The sequence below is a fragment of the Vicugna pacos genome, chromosome 18 (assembly GCF_048564905.1).
Source record: "Vicugna pacos chromosome 18, VicPac4, whole genome shotgun sequence".
Classification (NCBI taxonomy): domain Eukaryota; kingdom Metazoa; phylum Chordata; class Mammalia; order Artiodactyla; family Camelidae; genus Vicugna; species Vicugna pacos.
Genome location: NC_133004.1, coordinates 13,631,482 through 13,646,404, shown reverse-complemented (window position 1 = coordinate 13,646,404; position 14,923 = coordinate 13,631,482). Strand labels below are relative to the sequence as shown.

Sequence of the window (14,923 nt, the reverse complement as noted above, 5' to 3'; positions counted from 1 at the left end):
ACTTATAAGCTGTGTGACCTCGGGCTGGTCACTCCACCTCTCTGAGCCTTAGTTTTCTCATCTGTAAAATGAACTGTAATGACCCATCTCCCAGGGCTGTTTATGCAGATCAGTCAAGAGCAGAGCCTGGGGGAGGGTATAGCTCAGCGGTAGAGCACATGCTTAGCATGCATGAGGCCCTGGGTTCAATCCCTAGTCCTTCCAGTAAAAAAAAAAAAAAAAAAGAATAAATATCCTAATTATCTCCCCCTCTAAAAAGAGAATTAAAAGAAAAATAAAAAGACCAGAGCCTGGACCTAAAGAACTGGGTATCTTTTAAGGTTGGGAAAGGGGTGACATGAAATCTGTGATGGGGACTTTCTCCAGCTCTCTGGAAGGGTGAAAATAAGATGAGAGCATCATTGGGAAAGAGTCTCACAGAGGATATTAGTCTAACTGGGAACCCCAATCCTCTTGCTTGTCCCAGGTTCTCAGAATGCCCAGCAGGGAGCTTCTGGAACCACGCATCATGGAACAGAGCTGAGGCTGGCTTTTGCTCCTATCAGGCAACACAAAAGCCTGGTACCTCAGGGCCTCCACCAAGGCTGCCCCTTGGCTGATCCCCTCCGAGGGGCTGGGCTTAGTGGCCTGTTGATGCAGAACAGCCCCTCCCCAACCCCGTCCTACCCTCAAAATTGTCAATAAGGAACTGCAGCTTCTAGGAGCACCATTTCCTTTCCTTTGGGTGGGTCGGGAGAGGGGAGCCATTTCTTTAGAAGGCAGTTTAGCAGCATCCATTAGACTTTTATTTATTAATTTTGGGGGGAGAGGAGGTAATTAGGTTTACTTATATATTTTTTGGAGGAGATACTGGGGATTGAACCCAGGACCTTGTGTATGCTAAGCATGTGCTCTACCACTTGAGCTATACCCTCCCCCTAGTCAGACTTTTTAAACGTGTACACCATCATGTTGGCTAGTTTTCTTCTGGGAAACGATCGTATGGCTAGATTAGCACAAGGGCCCAGAGGCGGATGCACAGGGAGGTTCCTGGTTGTCGTTGTTTCTCACAGCAAAAGACCAGAAACAATCTAAATGCCCATCAGTGGGACTGGTAACATGGATCATGCGTTAAGCTTCTAATGGGGCACCACAGAGCTGTAGATAAAGAGCCCGAGTGCCCTGATGTGGAAGGAGCTCGCGGACACACCGGAGGCAGCAGCATCAGAGCACACACGACGTGACCCTGAGTTGCTGCTGTTAAAAGGATGCACGTCCACACTCATATGCGCATACACGTTCCGACAGGATGGATACACAAGGGAACTGGTGACACTCAGTGCCTTCGGGACCTCGGGATCAGGAGAAGAGGAAGACTTTAACTTTCCTTCTATAGCTTGCTGTCTGCTTTGAAATTTGGGCTACATACTAGTAACAGCAGTAGTGATAATCACGTTAAAAGCAACAGCTCTGCACGGAACACTTACGATGTTCTCGGTATCTTCCTGTGTTAACTCATTTTATGCTCCCTGTGAGGGAGGTACTGTCATTATCCTCATTTCACTGATGTAGAGATGGAGACTCAGGAAGTTTGAGCCACTCGTCCAAAGGCACACACGTAGGAAGTGGCTGAGCTGGGACTGGAATCCAGGATGTCAGGTCCCAGGCTCTCAACACCTTGTGCATTATTTAAAAACTTCTTGAAAATTGGTTGAACCTATTTTTTTGAAGTTACACCTTTGGGTTTAGGAACTAGGACCAGAGGCTCCCTGTTTAAGGCAACTCTCTGACCCCAGAGAGATCTGAGATTTATAGACATTCTCCCTCCTCCTTACAGGTCTCTATTCCAGGTCCTGAGCTGTGAGCTGGCCAGAGCTAGAAGGGAACTCAGTGACTTCCACCCCATTTTACAGATGAGGAAACTGAGGACCAGAGAAGTGACTTCTCCAAGGCTATTCAACCACCACACGGTTGAGGGGAACATGCAAGTTCACTTGTCTTGATGGTGTGGAAAGAGATGAAAGGGAAGGGAACAGAACACCCGAAGGGTGGAGGGAGAGGGTGTTCCTCAACCCCTGCACCCACCAAGTGGCCCCCAGGCCAGACCCCACCTGCTGCTGCTCACCCTGGGTGGACTGCTCTCCTGCCTGGGTGTGCCGCACCTGGGCAAACAGCTCCTCGCCAGGGCACCTCATCAGGGCCAGGTAGGCATTGATGCGGATCTCAGCATCCTCCTCGGGGCTTTGGTACACGCGGGAGAGCACGGATCGCTGGCTCGGGCAGAGGGAAAGTCATCACCCAGGAGCTCGATGTCCCCACATCTTCCCTGGCTCCAGCAGGTGACCCTGCTGCCTGGCCCCAGGTCTCCCGATGTCTCCACTGCTCCCTGACACTCTCACCTGTGGCCCAGTTGCAGGAGGTGGTAGGTTCCCCAGTCACTGCTAATTCCCATCCTCTCACAGCCCAGCCCAGAGCCTGTCAACTTCCATACAGAACAGGTAGCAAACGGGCATGGTTGCATTCCAATAAAACTTTATTTACAAAACAGCCTGCCTGCCACACAGGACGTATTTCCTCTAAAGGTATTCCTTGGTACCTCCTTCCCTTAGCAAGCCACCTCCCCTACCATGTGACTCTGTCCCTCAGCACCTGTTGGTTTCCTCCACAGCGCAGCCAGCCACCCAGCCAGTCCTGCAGTGGTGATTACTGAGCACCTGCCACGTGTCCGGCACGATGCTACGTGCTGGGCGACAGCCGTGGGCAAGACAAACCCAGCTCTCGTCCACCCGAAGCTGACATCTCAGTGCAGGGAGACAGTAAACAAGGCTAGTATGTGAAATATAGAACACGTGAGCTGGTGATAAACGCTCAAGACGGAAAAATAAAATAAGGAAGCAGGAGACATGCGGGACCTGAAAGGCTTAATTTCAGGTAAATTCAGCCAACAAGGACACTCCCACTAAAGTGATTTCTAAGCAAAGGCCTTCAGGAGGGAAAGGAATGAAGCCTGGGGATATCCAGGGGAAAGAAATTCCAGGAAGGGAGAACTACATATGCAAATGGCCTGAGGCCAAAGTCAGTCACGAGGTGTGTGTGTGTGTGTGTGTGTGTGTGTGTGTGTGGGGTGTGTGTGTGTGTGCGTGCGTGCGTCTCTGTCTGAGAAACAACAGGGAGACCAGCATGGCTGGTGAGGAGTGGGCTGGGGGGGTGAGGAAAGTAGGAGATGAAGCCACGAGGCGCTAGCGGGTCAGTGGCCAGCTCACATGGAGCCTGGCACGTGCGCCCTGTAACAGCTCACTGTAACGGCTCTGGCTTTGACTCAAAATGAGAGGGGAGCTGCTAGTCCAGAGTTAGCAAGCTTTTCCTGTAAAGGAAAAGGTAATAAATTTTGTTGGCTTTGCAGGCCATGTAGTCTCTCTTGCAAATACTCTGCAGTTGTAGCAAGAAAGCAGCCCCAGACCACACATAAATGAACAGGCACAGCTGTGTTCCAACAAAACTTGACATACAAGAACAGGGAGTCAGCTGGGCGTAGACTGTGGACCATAGCTTGCCAACCCCTGAACCAGAGGATCTGCAGCACAGGATGGCTTACGTGGCGTCTGTTTGTAATTATATGCTTAGTTGTGTGTTTGTTTGATGACTACCTGCCACCCACAGCAGACACCGGCTCTGTGAGTACAGAGACCTGGACACCCATTCACGTGAGTGCCTAGCCCAGCGCCCAGCACACAGAAGGCACTCAGTAACAGGTGATGAGCAAACGAAGACGTGTATCAACGTCAAACCCACTCCCACCTGACACCAACCCCAGTGAACTAACATGTAGGAACTCACATCCACAGAGCAGGGAACCCTCCGGAAGGCCTGGATGGCCCCCAGCCGGATCTCAGCGGGGCAGCTCCTCAGGGATGCACAAGCGCTCAGCTTGGGGGTGAGAGCTGTGGCTGCCAGGCCGGCGTTGCCAATGGCCTTGAGCACGATCTGGAGCTGAAACAACATGGCCATGGGGCTTTGAGGCTCCCAGCCCACTCCACAGGGGCCATGCCCAGGATGCAGACTGTCCTCACCTGCTCAGTGTCCGAGGGCTCCTGGAAGGTGCAGTCGGCTCCTAAGGCGTCTCCCAGGATCTTCACAAGGGAGTTGACACCAGGCAGCTGCCCGCAGGGCCCGTCCAGAGACACACAGAGGTTGTGCACAAGAGCTGAGATGCCCAGGAAGGCGCCTGGGCTGGCCCCCGGGGTCTGCAGCAGTGGCTGGTGACAGAAATTTGCTCTGAGTAATTAGAGAGTTTGTCTTTTACGGATGTGGCCTTGGGTCCAATCTGAAAGAACCTAAATGGAAGGACGTGGCCAGTATTGGGGTGAACAGTTAGCCACTGCCCAGCCCAGTTACCCACCCAGGAAATATAAGAGCCCATCTGTATAGCGCTTGCCAATTTCCACGGTGTAAATGCTCCCACCCTGGTTGATTTCAGCTGAGTCACTGCAAGGGAGCTGGGACGAGACAGGGAGTCAGCAGCAAGCACATATCCCGTGACAGGTCCACACACGACACAAGCAAGGTAAGGAAGCCCAAAGGCGTGGACGTGGTATGGTGTAGTGAGAGCATAAGGAATTAAACATCTCTTACTTTTGTTTTAATACGATCTCTCGAATTGCAAACTTGGATCACGTAATTTTTAATAATAGCTGTGTTTATCAAGCAGCTTGAGACCTGCCTGAAAGTCAAGACTGTCTCTTTCCTCACCCTACCCTGACGCAATGCTGGGGCCCCTGGGGTCTGATTCCCCGAGGAGCAGGAGGAGACCCAGGCCTCCTCTGGGGATCAGACTGCCCTACTTGACCAGTTCAACCAGGCTCCTCTCTCCCAGGGGCCTCACAGTGGCACAACTCGGGCCAGGACAAGTCAGATAAGGGTCATTTCAGCTGCTCAGCAGACCTCCACCCAGACACTCAGCCACTCTCATTCCAGGCTACAGAAGCCTTCAGCCGAGAGGACGGCAAAAGTGGGGGGCCCAGGGGACTCAGGACAGAGGAGCACTGGTTCCAGGCCTCAGAGTCAGGGGAAGAAGAAAAATGTATTTTATTTAGTAAACACTTCCGCAGCACTCCCTATGCACCAGGCTCTGCTGTTAACAGGGCACGCATGTTACTTGCTTAGATCCTGAGACACAGAGAGGTTAAGTAACTGGCCTAAGATCACCCAGCCAGAAAGAGGTGAAGCCAAAACTTGCCCCTGCAGAGTCTGGCTCTCAGTCTGGGCATTACCCTTATACTTGCTGCTTCTCAAAATACATGTTCCGGGCTCACTCGTGAAAACCAGGCCTGGGCACTGGGCAACAGGGAGTGAGTGGCCTCTATTATCCCTACACACTAGAGCAGGGACCGCCTGGCAGCCCAGGGAAATACAACCCCTGAACCGGCTCTGTTCTTCCCTGCGACTCGTGGTCTTAACCAGGTCAGTGTGCCCACGCGAGGGTGCCTGGCTCGAGCATCTGCATGTGTGCATCTCGGGGGATGTGTGTTTTAGCACCTGGGTGTTTGTGTGTTCCTGTGTGGGTGTGCACGTGTCTCAGTGTACACACGTGTCCTGGTGCGCATGTCCCCATGCATGTGCGCGTGTGTGCGCACACCTGAGCATAGCCTGATGTGTGTGCGCACACGTGCACTGATATGGGTGCATCTCCGAGTGTACACGTGCAGGTCCCAGTATGTGAATACACATGTCCCAGTGTACCCTAGAGGTGTGTGTCCAGATGTCGGTCGCTATCCCCACTTGTCCCTGTGTGTGTGTATGTGTGTGTGTGTGTGTGCGCGTGCACATGTGTAGCATGTCTGTGTGAGTGCATCTGCATGTCCAGGTACACGTATGAGTCTTGGTGTGTATGTCTTAACATGTGGGTGCATGTCCCCACCTGTTCCCACGTGGGCGTCCTCAGGGTCTCTCTATGTGAGTCGGTGTGTGTGTGTTTTCTTTGTGGAAGGAGGGGGGGACGTGTGGCTTGGAAAAGCACATTCGCTGTTATTCCAGATTTGGCAAATGAAAACAAACTCTGTTTTCTTAGTACAGTGGAGGAAAATCAGGGCCCAGCAGGGAGGGCAGGGGTTATGAAAAGATGGAGAGAAGCCACTCGGACCCACAGGAGGAGGGTTCCTGCCTGCTGGAGGTCTTTGCCTCTGCCCACTCTGCCCCAGGCAAGGAGGCAGGCCAGGATCAGGTCCTCCCAGGGCCTGAAGATGGAGCCAGATGCCTAGGAGGGCCCTGTGGGGATGGCGGGGTGGCTGGAGCCACTGGGGTCCCTGGAAGCCAGGCCCCTGCTGGGAGCCGCAGGGCCAGGACAGCTGGGTCAACCTGAGGCCTGGGCTCTGGGAGGATCCAAACAGTAACAACCCTGTTCATTCGCTGGCTCCCCTGGGGTGCTGCCCAGAACTGCCAGCCGCCTTGGATTCCACAAGAATCAGAACACCAGATGTGAATGCCAAAACCTCTTGCTTAAAAAGGTTTGGTTACACTTTAATTAAAAATGTTCAAAATGTTCCCTTTCTCTTTTTTTTTATTTTTAAAGGTGGAGAGATAAAATTATCCTCAAGCCTGTGACCCTCATTCGACAGATTTCACTTTTCCAAAGTGACCTTAATGCTCATTCATCCTGCCCCAAACCCAGTTCTTCATCTCCAGACCAACACTCCCTGAAAGGTCAAACAATCAAGATGGTAGAAAAAACACAGGAAGCACCATGACCTTGGGGAGGTGAAGCGCTTCCCGGAAAAGACTGCCAAGCTGGACTTCACCAAAACGAAGAACTTCTGCGCATCAAAAGACACCATTAAGAGAATATAGTCCAGCAATGGACCAGACCAAGGTCCTAACACACACACGCACACGCGGCATAGACAAGTCTCGCAGAGAACGTGGGAGAAAGAAGCCAGACTCTAGACGCACACGAGCCCAGGGTATGAATGTCAAACACAAGCAAAACCTAGCGATGGCCTTCTAGTTGGGGTCGCCAACTAGAAGGGGCACAGGGGTGCCTTCTGAGAGCCAGAAATGTCTACATCATGTTCTGCGGGTGGTTACACAGGTGAACACGAGTATAAAAACATCAAACTGGATACTTCGGAGTAGTACAATCTCCTGAATGTATCATTTTAAACGTAATTAAAAATACACACCCTCTAACTGCAATGTGGGACTCTGGGTGGGACGCTGGAAAAGACAAAGACATTAGTGGGAAAAACAGTGGGATCTGAACAGCTTATTTTGGTTAATTGTAAGGTACCAATGTCAGTTTCTCAGTTGTGACAAATACTTTCTGGTGACATAAGAAGTTATTAATGGGGGAGCGGTGAGGGGTATGCAGGAACTCTTTGCACTATCTTTGCAACTTTTCTGTCAGTTTAAAATTACTCTAAAGTTAAAAGTGCATGAAAATAATCTCTTGCCTTCCTCCCTCCTTCCCCTCTTGTCTCCCCCTCCCTCTTTTCCTCCCTCCTGCCCTCACCCTTTAGGCTGCACACAGCAAGCCCACATCCCGGCACATGCCCAGCACAGCACACAAGCACCCTTGTGACTGGACGAGAGAACAAGCAAATACAGGCCAGAGCAGTGCAAGCCCTGGTCTAGCGGGACCAGATCCTGAGGGAGGCAGGTGAGGGCAGGTCCTGCTCTGCTTACAGCGTGTCCTTGACAAGTGGTCAGAGCAGCGACACCAGCCGCGTGCATCACACTTGGCCCATGTCATAACGGCTGTCAGTCCGCACGCTCACCCTACAAATGACCCCCACTGCACAGATGGGAACCGAGGTACAGGACAGGGAAACACCTTGCCAGAGGTCATGCTGGTATGGGACAGGGCTGGGAACTGAAGCGGGGAGATGGAGAACCAGAGTCTGCCCTTTCAGCTACCGCCTGCATGCTGAACAAAGGAGCAAGAGAAAGGAAAGAAGGAAAAGGGAGCCTGGCCCTGCCCAGCACCAGCTGAGACCTGGCAGGCCCTGCCTGGCACTAGCATCCCTGTGGTCAGAATGTCACTACTAGACCATGAGCTCTGGTCCCTTGAGGCACTGGAACAAAGCTGGGAGGAGACCAGGTCCCTCCCCCAACTCCCCATTGCATCCAATCAGTAGTCGAGCAGGGGAGAGACAACACGGGGCCAGGGCGGGGCACAGGAGCTCACCAGCAGCACTTGGACCATGGCATCTGTGGGCTGCGGGAGGAAAGCCAGCGACCAGAGCCACGCCTCTGTCTCCTCAGCCTCCACCTCCCCAGATACGATGAGCTCTGCCATGAGTCCCACGCAGGCTTCGGTGCCACAGGAGGGCAGGGCATCCACCAGCGGTTGCCTGAGATGGAGAGAGACCCAAGGAACCTCACGATGGTGAGCCACACACCCCAGGCGCCTTCCAAGACTCCTCTCGAGTAGCCACAGGTCATCTGAGAGCAACGGAGGCTCAGAGAGGCACAGCAGGGACGTGTCCAGGATCACACACTCCGGAAGGGGCCGAGCTGGGCCTGGGCCCCAGGCAGCCTGGCCCGGGGCCGGTGCTCTTAGGGCCTATGCGGACACCAGCAGCGCAGTCTAAACCCTGGCAGTTCTGCTCCCCCAGGAGGCACAGCACTTTGGGGCAACATAGTGCCTGCCCAGTGCTCTCCCGAGACCAACCATAGTCACTGCGTAGGGTGAGACCCCTTGTGTAACACAGGAACCAGCAACTGGCAGGCTGCCCCCAATTAAACCTCTAACGCTTTCAGTCCAACGTCAGGATTATTTTATTTATTTATTTATTTATTTATTTATTTATTTATTTATTTATTTATTTGATTGATTGATAACAGAAGGGTTGAGAAGCTCAGGAAAGGTTTTCAACATTTGTCCAATGGTGGATCTAAGCAGGGAAATGAGGACTGAACCAGGATGGGTCCCTGGGTCACAGTAGAAATGAGAGGTTCCCAGAGCTGGGGGCCACACGAGGCAACAGGGCACATGGGGTGGGGGGTGGATTAGTCACCCCCACCCCATCAACCCCGATGAGTGACACCCATGGCCACAGAGGACCAGGCATCCCCTGCTCCACACATACCATCTGCCCATAAACAGTCTCTGGCCTCAATATGCTCATCTGTAAAATGGGAATGCTGATGACTGGACCTGTCCCAAGATGACTGTGATCCCTCAGGCTACTTTGCCTGAGGAATGCCCTACCTGCCTTTCCCATCTCTCACCCTGTATTTCCTCTTTTTTCCTTATAGACTTGGACCCTGGGGAAGCAGGCTCTGGGCAGAAATGGAGGAGGTGGTGAGGAAAAGAGAATTCTCTCAAGAGTATCAGTCCTCTTGGAAACTTCTAGGTTTAGGGATGGTCTCCTGTCTCCTTGACTCCTGATATCTAGGTAGACAACTGAGACATAAAAGCTTGTGGGAAAATCCTGAGTGACAAGCAGGGTATGTCACCAGGGGAACAGGCAGCTCCATATGAAGAAAAGGAGGGCCCCTCCCTATACCAAAGACAATTAAAATGGGCCCAAGTCAAATATCACCTATCTTCAAGCCCATAAGGATTGGATGGAGAAGCACAGACCACCTGGGTTCAAATCTCAACTCTGCTGTGTGACTTTGGGCAAGTCTCCTAACTGCTCTGGGCCTTGGTTTCCTTCCACAGCTGTTAACATAGGAATAATAAATTTACTTACCTCATGGGATCATTGTGAGGATTAAATGAGTGAATACAGATAAAAGGTTTGAAAGGAATCTGTGCATTAATAGCTACTAAGTTTTGTAGTCATTCCGTTAGACATTTGGTAATGTGAATTTGGGGGAGGGGAGTGGTTCTCTCATATTTCAGAATCGATAAAATTCTTTCAGGCCTCAAAATCTTTTTGAGAGCCTTTGAAAAACTCACAGGCTTGAAATCTGTAACCCAGGGGCCTGATGAACAGCTAGACATGGGGACAGAGCCCAGAGCCTTCCCCTGCACAGTCCTCAGCCCGTGGAGTTAGTCCTCAGAGTTTCCCCTCCACACTTGGGGGTCTCTCTACAGCCTTTGCTGGCCCCACATCAGCAGGGTCCAAGGTGGGATCCCAGCCCTGCCCAGCTCCGCCCCCCACACCCGCAGCAGAAGGGTACCCAAGGCGTATTGGAATGCTAATTCCAGCGCTCAGCAAGAGGGTCCCTGTGTGGGGAGGGAACAATGCCTGTCTTTATCCCACCAGCCACTTCAGCTTCCAGGCTCCTCACGCCGCCCCGTGGGAACCTCCAAGCTCCCCACTTAATCGCCCTCTTGGCCGACATCCCTCAGGCTGGAGGACAAGTCAGTACCACAGGGATGAGATGAAACGTCGCCATCCATCCCTCAATGGGGACCTGGGAGAGCATCAGGATGACCCGGCCCCACCAGGACCCCCAGCCAGCTCCTGACACAGCCCCCAGGCCCAAGGAGAGGCCCTTACCAGTTGTCTCGGCATCTAAAAAAAGAATGTCCCCAGAGTTCCATCAGTTCGACCGCGGAGAGGCCCCGGAGCTCAGACACCAGTGACAGGAACAGCTCTGCAGCCTGGAAAGCCGAGGGGACAGTGGGAGAGGCCCGACCCCCAGGGGTCACCTCATCCACCCCCATCCCCACCTCCAGACACCCCTGCAGAGAAGGTGGGAATAGCGCTAGTATCTTTTTTTTTAATGGATAATGGTGGCTATTAAACACTATAGTTTCCAGCCCATCAGCCACCCTTTTATTTCAAAATATCTATACTTACAGTATGTCAGATTTTCACTCTTGCCAGCTATTTAAACTTCGGCTGAAGTTTTTCAGATATAACAGAAACATGTTTGAGGAAGTCCATCATTGCACAGAATTTTTTTCTTAAACAGGATGTGGGGTTTGGGGGTTTTTTTGTTTTTGTTTTTCTGGTGGGGTGGTAATTAGGTTTATTTTCTTTTTAACGGAGGTACTGGGGATTGAACCCAGGAGCTCATGGGTAGTAAGCACGCGCTCTACCACTGAGCTATACCCTCCTCCCAGTGCTGGTATCTCCTACCTACTGTGTCTTAGACCCAAAGAGAAGAGGCTGCTCGTTCGGGGCTTCTTTCCACTGAATCCCAAGCCCCTGGCACACAGGCTGGCCCATTTTTATTCTTTAACAAGCTTTTATCAGGTACCTACTGTGTGCTAGGCATGCACTGGGGCTAGGGACATGGGGGTGAAAAGAGACATGGTATCTGCATTTGTGGGCTTCACACTCTAATAAAAGCTCAGTACATACTCACTGTGGTTGTAATTTGGCTATTATGATGAGTAAGCACATTTCACAAAGCCAGTGAGGTGGCAGTCTTTTCTGGTATTTTTTAATGAAAAAAATATGTAAATGCTTTTTAGAATTAGTAACAGTGACAGCTACTGAACAGAGGTTGGCCCCTGGTCTGCAAATCTGACCAGCACAGTCACCCAGTGTCCAAAAACTCACAAGGAAATAAAGGACTCTATTCAGAGCCTGTACCTCTCGGGTTTCAGGAGATAGCTGTTTTGAGATGCAGGCCACATGCCCTGCCTTCCCTTCCTAGGGCCTCTTCAGTCTCAGACTCACTGCCTTGGCCTGAACCCAGAATCACAGAAAGAGTGACAAGGTCCTGGCTCCCTACTGGCAGCCCCCAAGCTCCCCTCCACCACTCACCCCCCATCCAGGGGTCCAGTGAGGCTGGGAGGGGCTTGCCTCATCTCCGGCCTCCTTGGCTCAAAGGAGCTGGGACCGAGTCTCTGGGCACACAGCTTGACCTCAGCAAGACGTAAGTGTGAAACAGGCCCCTCAACCAGCCAGCATGGCTCACCCATCCTACCCTCCAGCAAGTCTGTTCCCAGGGTTTGGGCAGTATCCCTATCGTGTGCCTTCTGCCAGTGGAGCAGATAGGGATCCTTAATTCTGCCTTTACTTCCTCGTGCAGGACACACAAGCCAGCCCCCTGTATGGACTCACTGCCACCATCACAGTGGCCCTGACCACCGCCGGCCTCAAAGACTTTCAGCCATCCCAGTTTGAGGCAACTACCCACCTTCCGGAAGGACTCAGCCACATTTCCCTCCAGCTAGTGGCTGCCTTTACCTGGCATCATCCGTGATTCCCTAGACTTGGAACACACGTGCTTTTAAGATCTCCAGCAAGTGTGCAGCAGCTGGGCCTGGCCGGGCATCCTCCCGCCTGGGGAGAGCCAGGCATCTGCCCAGGAGCACACCTCCTGCTCTGGGAGGCCTCAGGCCACAAGTGTTGGCTTCAGGACTAGCTTTCCCCAGCCAGGCACAGCGGGAGGGATCAGGGCAGCTCATCCCGAGAGGCTCTCGGGATGGAGGAAGGTCAGGGCTCCTGCCTCCTGGGTGAGGAGCCTGTCACTATCATCGCCATTAACAGCAGCCACGCACAATGGTAACAGTAACTATAACAACAGTGGTGACTTTGTGTGGAGCCTCGACTGGGTGCCAGGCACTGCTTTAGGCGCTTTACAGGCACCATCTCATGTGACATTCACCACACCCTATGAAGAGGGGCTGGCATTATCCCCACTTGACAGAGGGCATGAAGTCAGGTGTCAGCGGCCACACAGCTAAGTGGCAGAGTCGAGACCAGAACCCACACCCTTAACCAGGGTCCTACACTTCAGGCCATGAAGAAAAAAAAGAATTCCTGATTTGCAGCGTTTGCCAGTCTCCGTGGCATGATTACTCGCACTGCGGCCGGTCTCCAGCCGCCCAAGAGCTCTCACTGAACGCAGATGTGGGAATTGCTGCGCAGAAGCACAACATCTGTCATATTTCCACCCTAGGGGACATGCAGACGACCTCCAGGGCGAAGACAACAGTGTAGTAAAATGACCAGGTAGTGACGATTTTGAGTGCTCATCCCCTTTGTTTCTAGTATGATTCATTTTCATTGTGAGTCAGTCTAATTTAATCTTTAGTAATGTCTGTTTAACAACCAGCCTGCAGGACTCCTGGAAATTTAACCATCAGCTCTGGCAAGTCGGTGCAAGCCAGCTCTGGCACGCCACTGTCCACACCGTCCCTAATGTGCTTGGCTGTGACTTGGGTGTTCTATTCTGAGCAGCCCAGATGGTGGTCATGAGCCGTGCCCTCCCCCAGGCACCCTCCCTGGTAGCCGGGGGAGCCGACCCGCCTGCCTCTCTCTGTCTCCTCCATCATTCCGTCAGGCTCTTGGCCATCCCACCCCACTGCCCCCCTCGTTGAAACACCAGGGCCTGTCTGTGGAGGGTCAGGCTGGGGAATTTGCTGTCTATTGAATGCTGAATCTTGGTTTTTGTTTCCTGGCTGAAAAAACCAATCTTGTCTCCTGCCCACCAACAATGGGGAGGGGCGAAGGCATTCCCAGCTGAAGCCCACGGGTCGGTGTCCCCGGTAACTGGCAGGCCCTCAGCCCTCCCGGGGGGCCGAGCTGCTGCTGGATGTGCACTCAGGCATTCCTGAAAAGCCATTTTCAGGAAAAAGGTCCTCAGCAATTCACCCCCCGCCCAGGGGACCTCCCCGGTGGAACAATCCACTTCCCTGTTAGTGCTCTAAGTACAGGACAGCCGCCCGGCGCCCTCTGGGGCTGGCACTGCCAGTCTCCGGGAGGGCATGCCTGGCCCTGAGCCACCTCTGCCAGGGGAAATGCCCGGTCAGGGGACCAGACGGTGGGGGCTATGGGGACCAGGTGGGAGGAAGAGGGCCTGGCCTGCAGCTTCCTGGCATTTCGTGAGGTCCGGCAGCGCCACAGTTAGAACACAGGCTGGAGAGCAGTGGTTCTCAACGGGGGTGACCGTGCCCTCCAGAGGACTCTGGCAATATCTGGAGACACTTTGAGTTGTCACGGCTGGGGTGGGGATGATGCCGGCATCTGGTGGGGAGAGGCCAGGGGTGCTGCTGAGCATCCGACAGTGTCTGGGGTGGCCCCAGGAGCGCCAGGGTGGCAATCTCTGCTGTGGGCCAGCCGGCCAGCCTGGGTTAACAGCCGGCTCTGTCACCCACTGGCCAGTGGCTTGGAGCGCCACCTCACCAGGCCGTCAGCCCTTTCCTTTGGGCTGCTCTCTGACTCCCATGGGGCTCCCTGAGCAAAGCCCACAAGATCAAAAATTTGAGAGAGCAGTGAGCTAGGGCCTTGGCTCCTAGTCACAGAAACAGTGAAGCCAGCTGCAGGCATGCCTCTGCTATATGTGCACAAAATGAACAATGTATGTGTGTACGTGTGTGTGTTCAATATGCATTTGATATACACATACATTCTATGTTCAATATATATTATATGTATACTCAGAGAATCAATAGATACACCCAATATACATATTCAATATATTACAAAATCAATATATTATATACATATTCAATGTGTTTTATATATTTTTTTCAATGTATATCTGAATCTGACCTTCTCCCCACCCCTCTGTGACCTCCCGAGACCAAGCCTCCATCTCCTATCTGCATTACCGTAACAGCCTCTTAACTGGGTTCCTAGCATCCCACCCGGTCCTCAGTCTATGCTCCACCCTCAGCCAGAAGGTGAGCGCTGTAATGTACCTCGGAGGGCAAGCTCCCTCCTCTGCACAACACCCACCAAGGCTCCCCATTTATCCTGAGCAAAAGTGACCTGTGTGCTCCACTAAGGGAGTGACCCTGTCCCCTCACCCTCCCCAGTCTCCTCCAGTCACATGGGCCTCCTTGTCACTCAAAGTCGTGCTCAAACTCACGGTGCAGCTCCTGCCCTGCAGCATGTGCTGGGCCTCCCCTCTGCCTGGGCCTCCCCACCCAAACCCACACGCCTCACTCCTCACCTCCTTCAGAGCTTTACTCAGCATCACCTCCCCGGTGAGTTCTTTCCAGGCATCCATCATTTTAAATGTATCCCATGCTACCCCCACTCTGCCCTCTTTACCCCTATTCTCTGCTCTACTCGTCTCCCCAGCCCCCTGG

At 52.8% G+C, this 14,923-nt stretch overlaps 1 protein-coding gene and 1 non-coding gene across 2 annotated transcripts in view; both read right to left on the bottom strand.

Moving 5' to 3' along the window:
• Positions 1-14,923, bottom strand: part of LOC102543375 (uncharacterized) — a 124,567-nt gene that overhangs the window by 92,695 nt on the left and 16,949 nt on the right. The window contains 5 exon segments of the mRNA XM_072942128.1: positions 2,105-2,249; positions 3,817-3,969; positions 4,050-4,235; positions 8,159-8,324; positions 10,428-10,531. Of these exon segments, the coding sequence (XP_072798229.1) occupies positions 2,105-2,249; positions 3,817-3,969; positions 4,050-4,235; positions 8,159-8,324; positions 10,428-10,531 (754 nt within the window).
• On the bottom strand, positions 10,918-10,990 carry TRNAS-ACU (transfer RNA serine (anticodon ACU)). Its single transcript has one exon. It is a non-coding gene; the product is annotated as a tRNA-Ser (tRNA).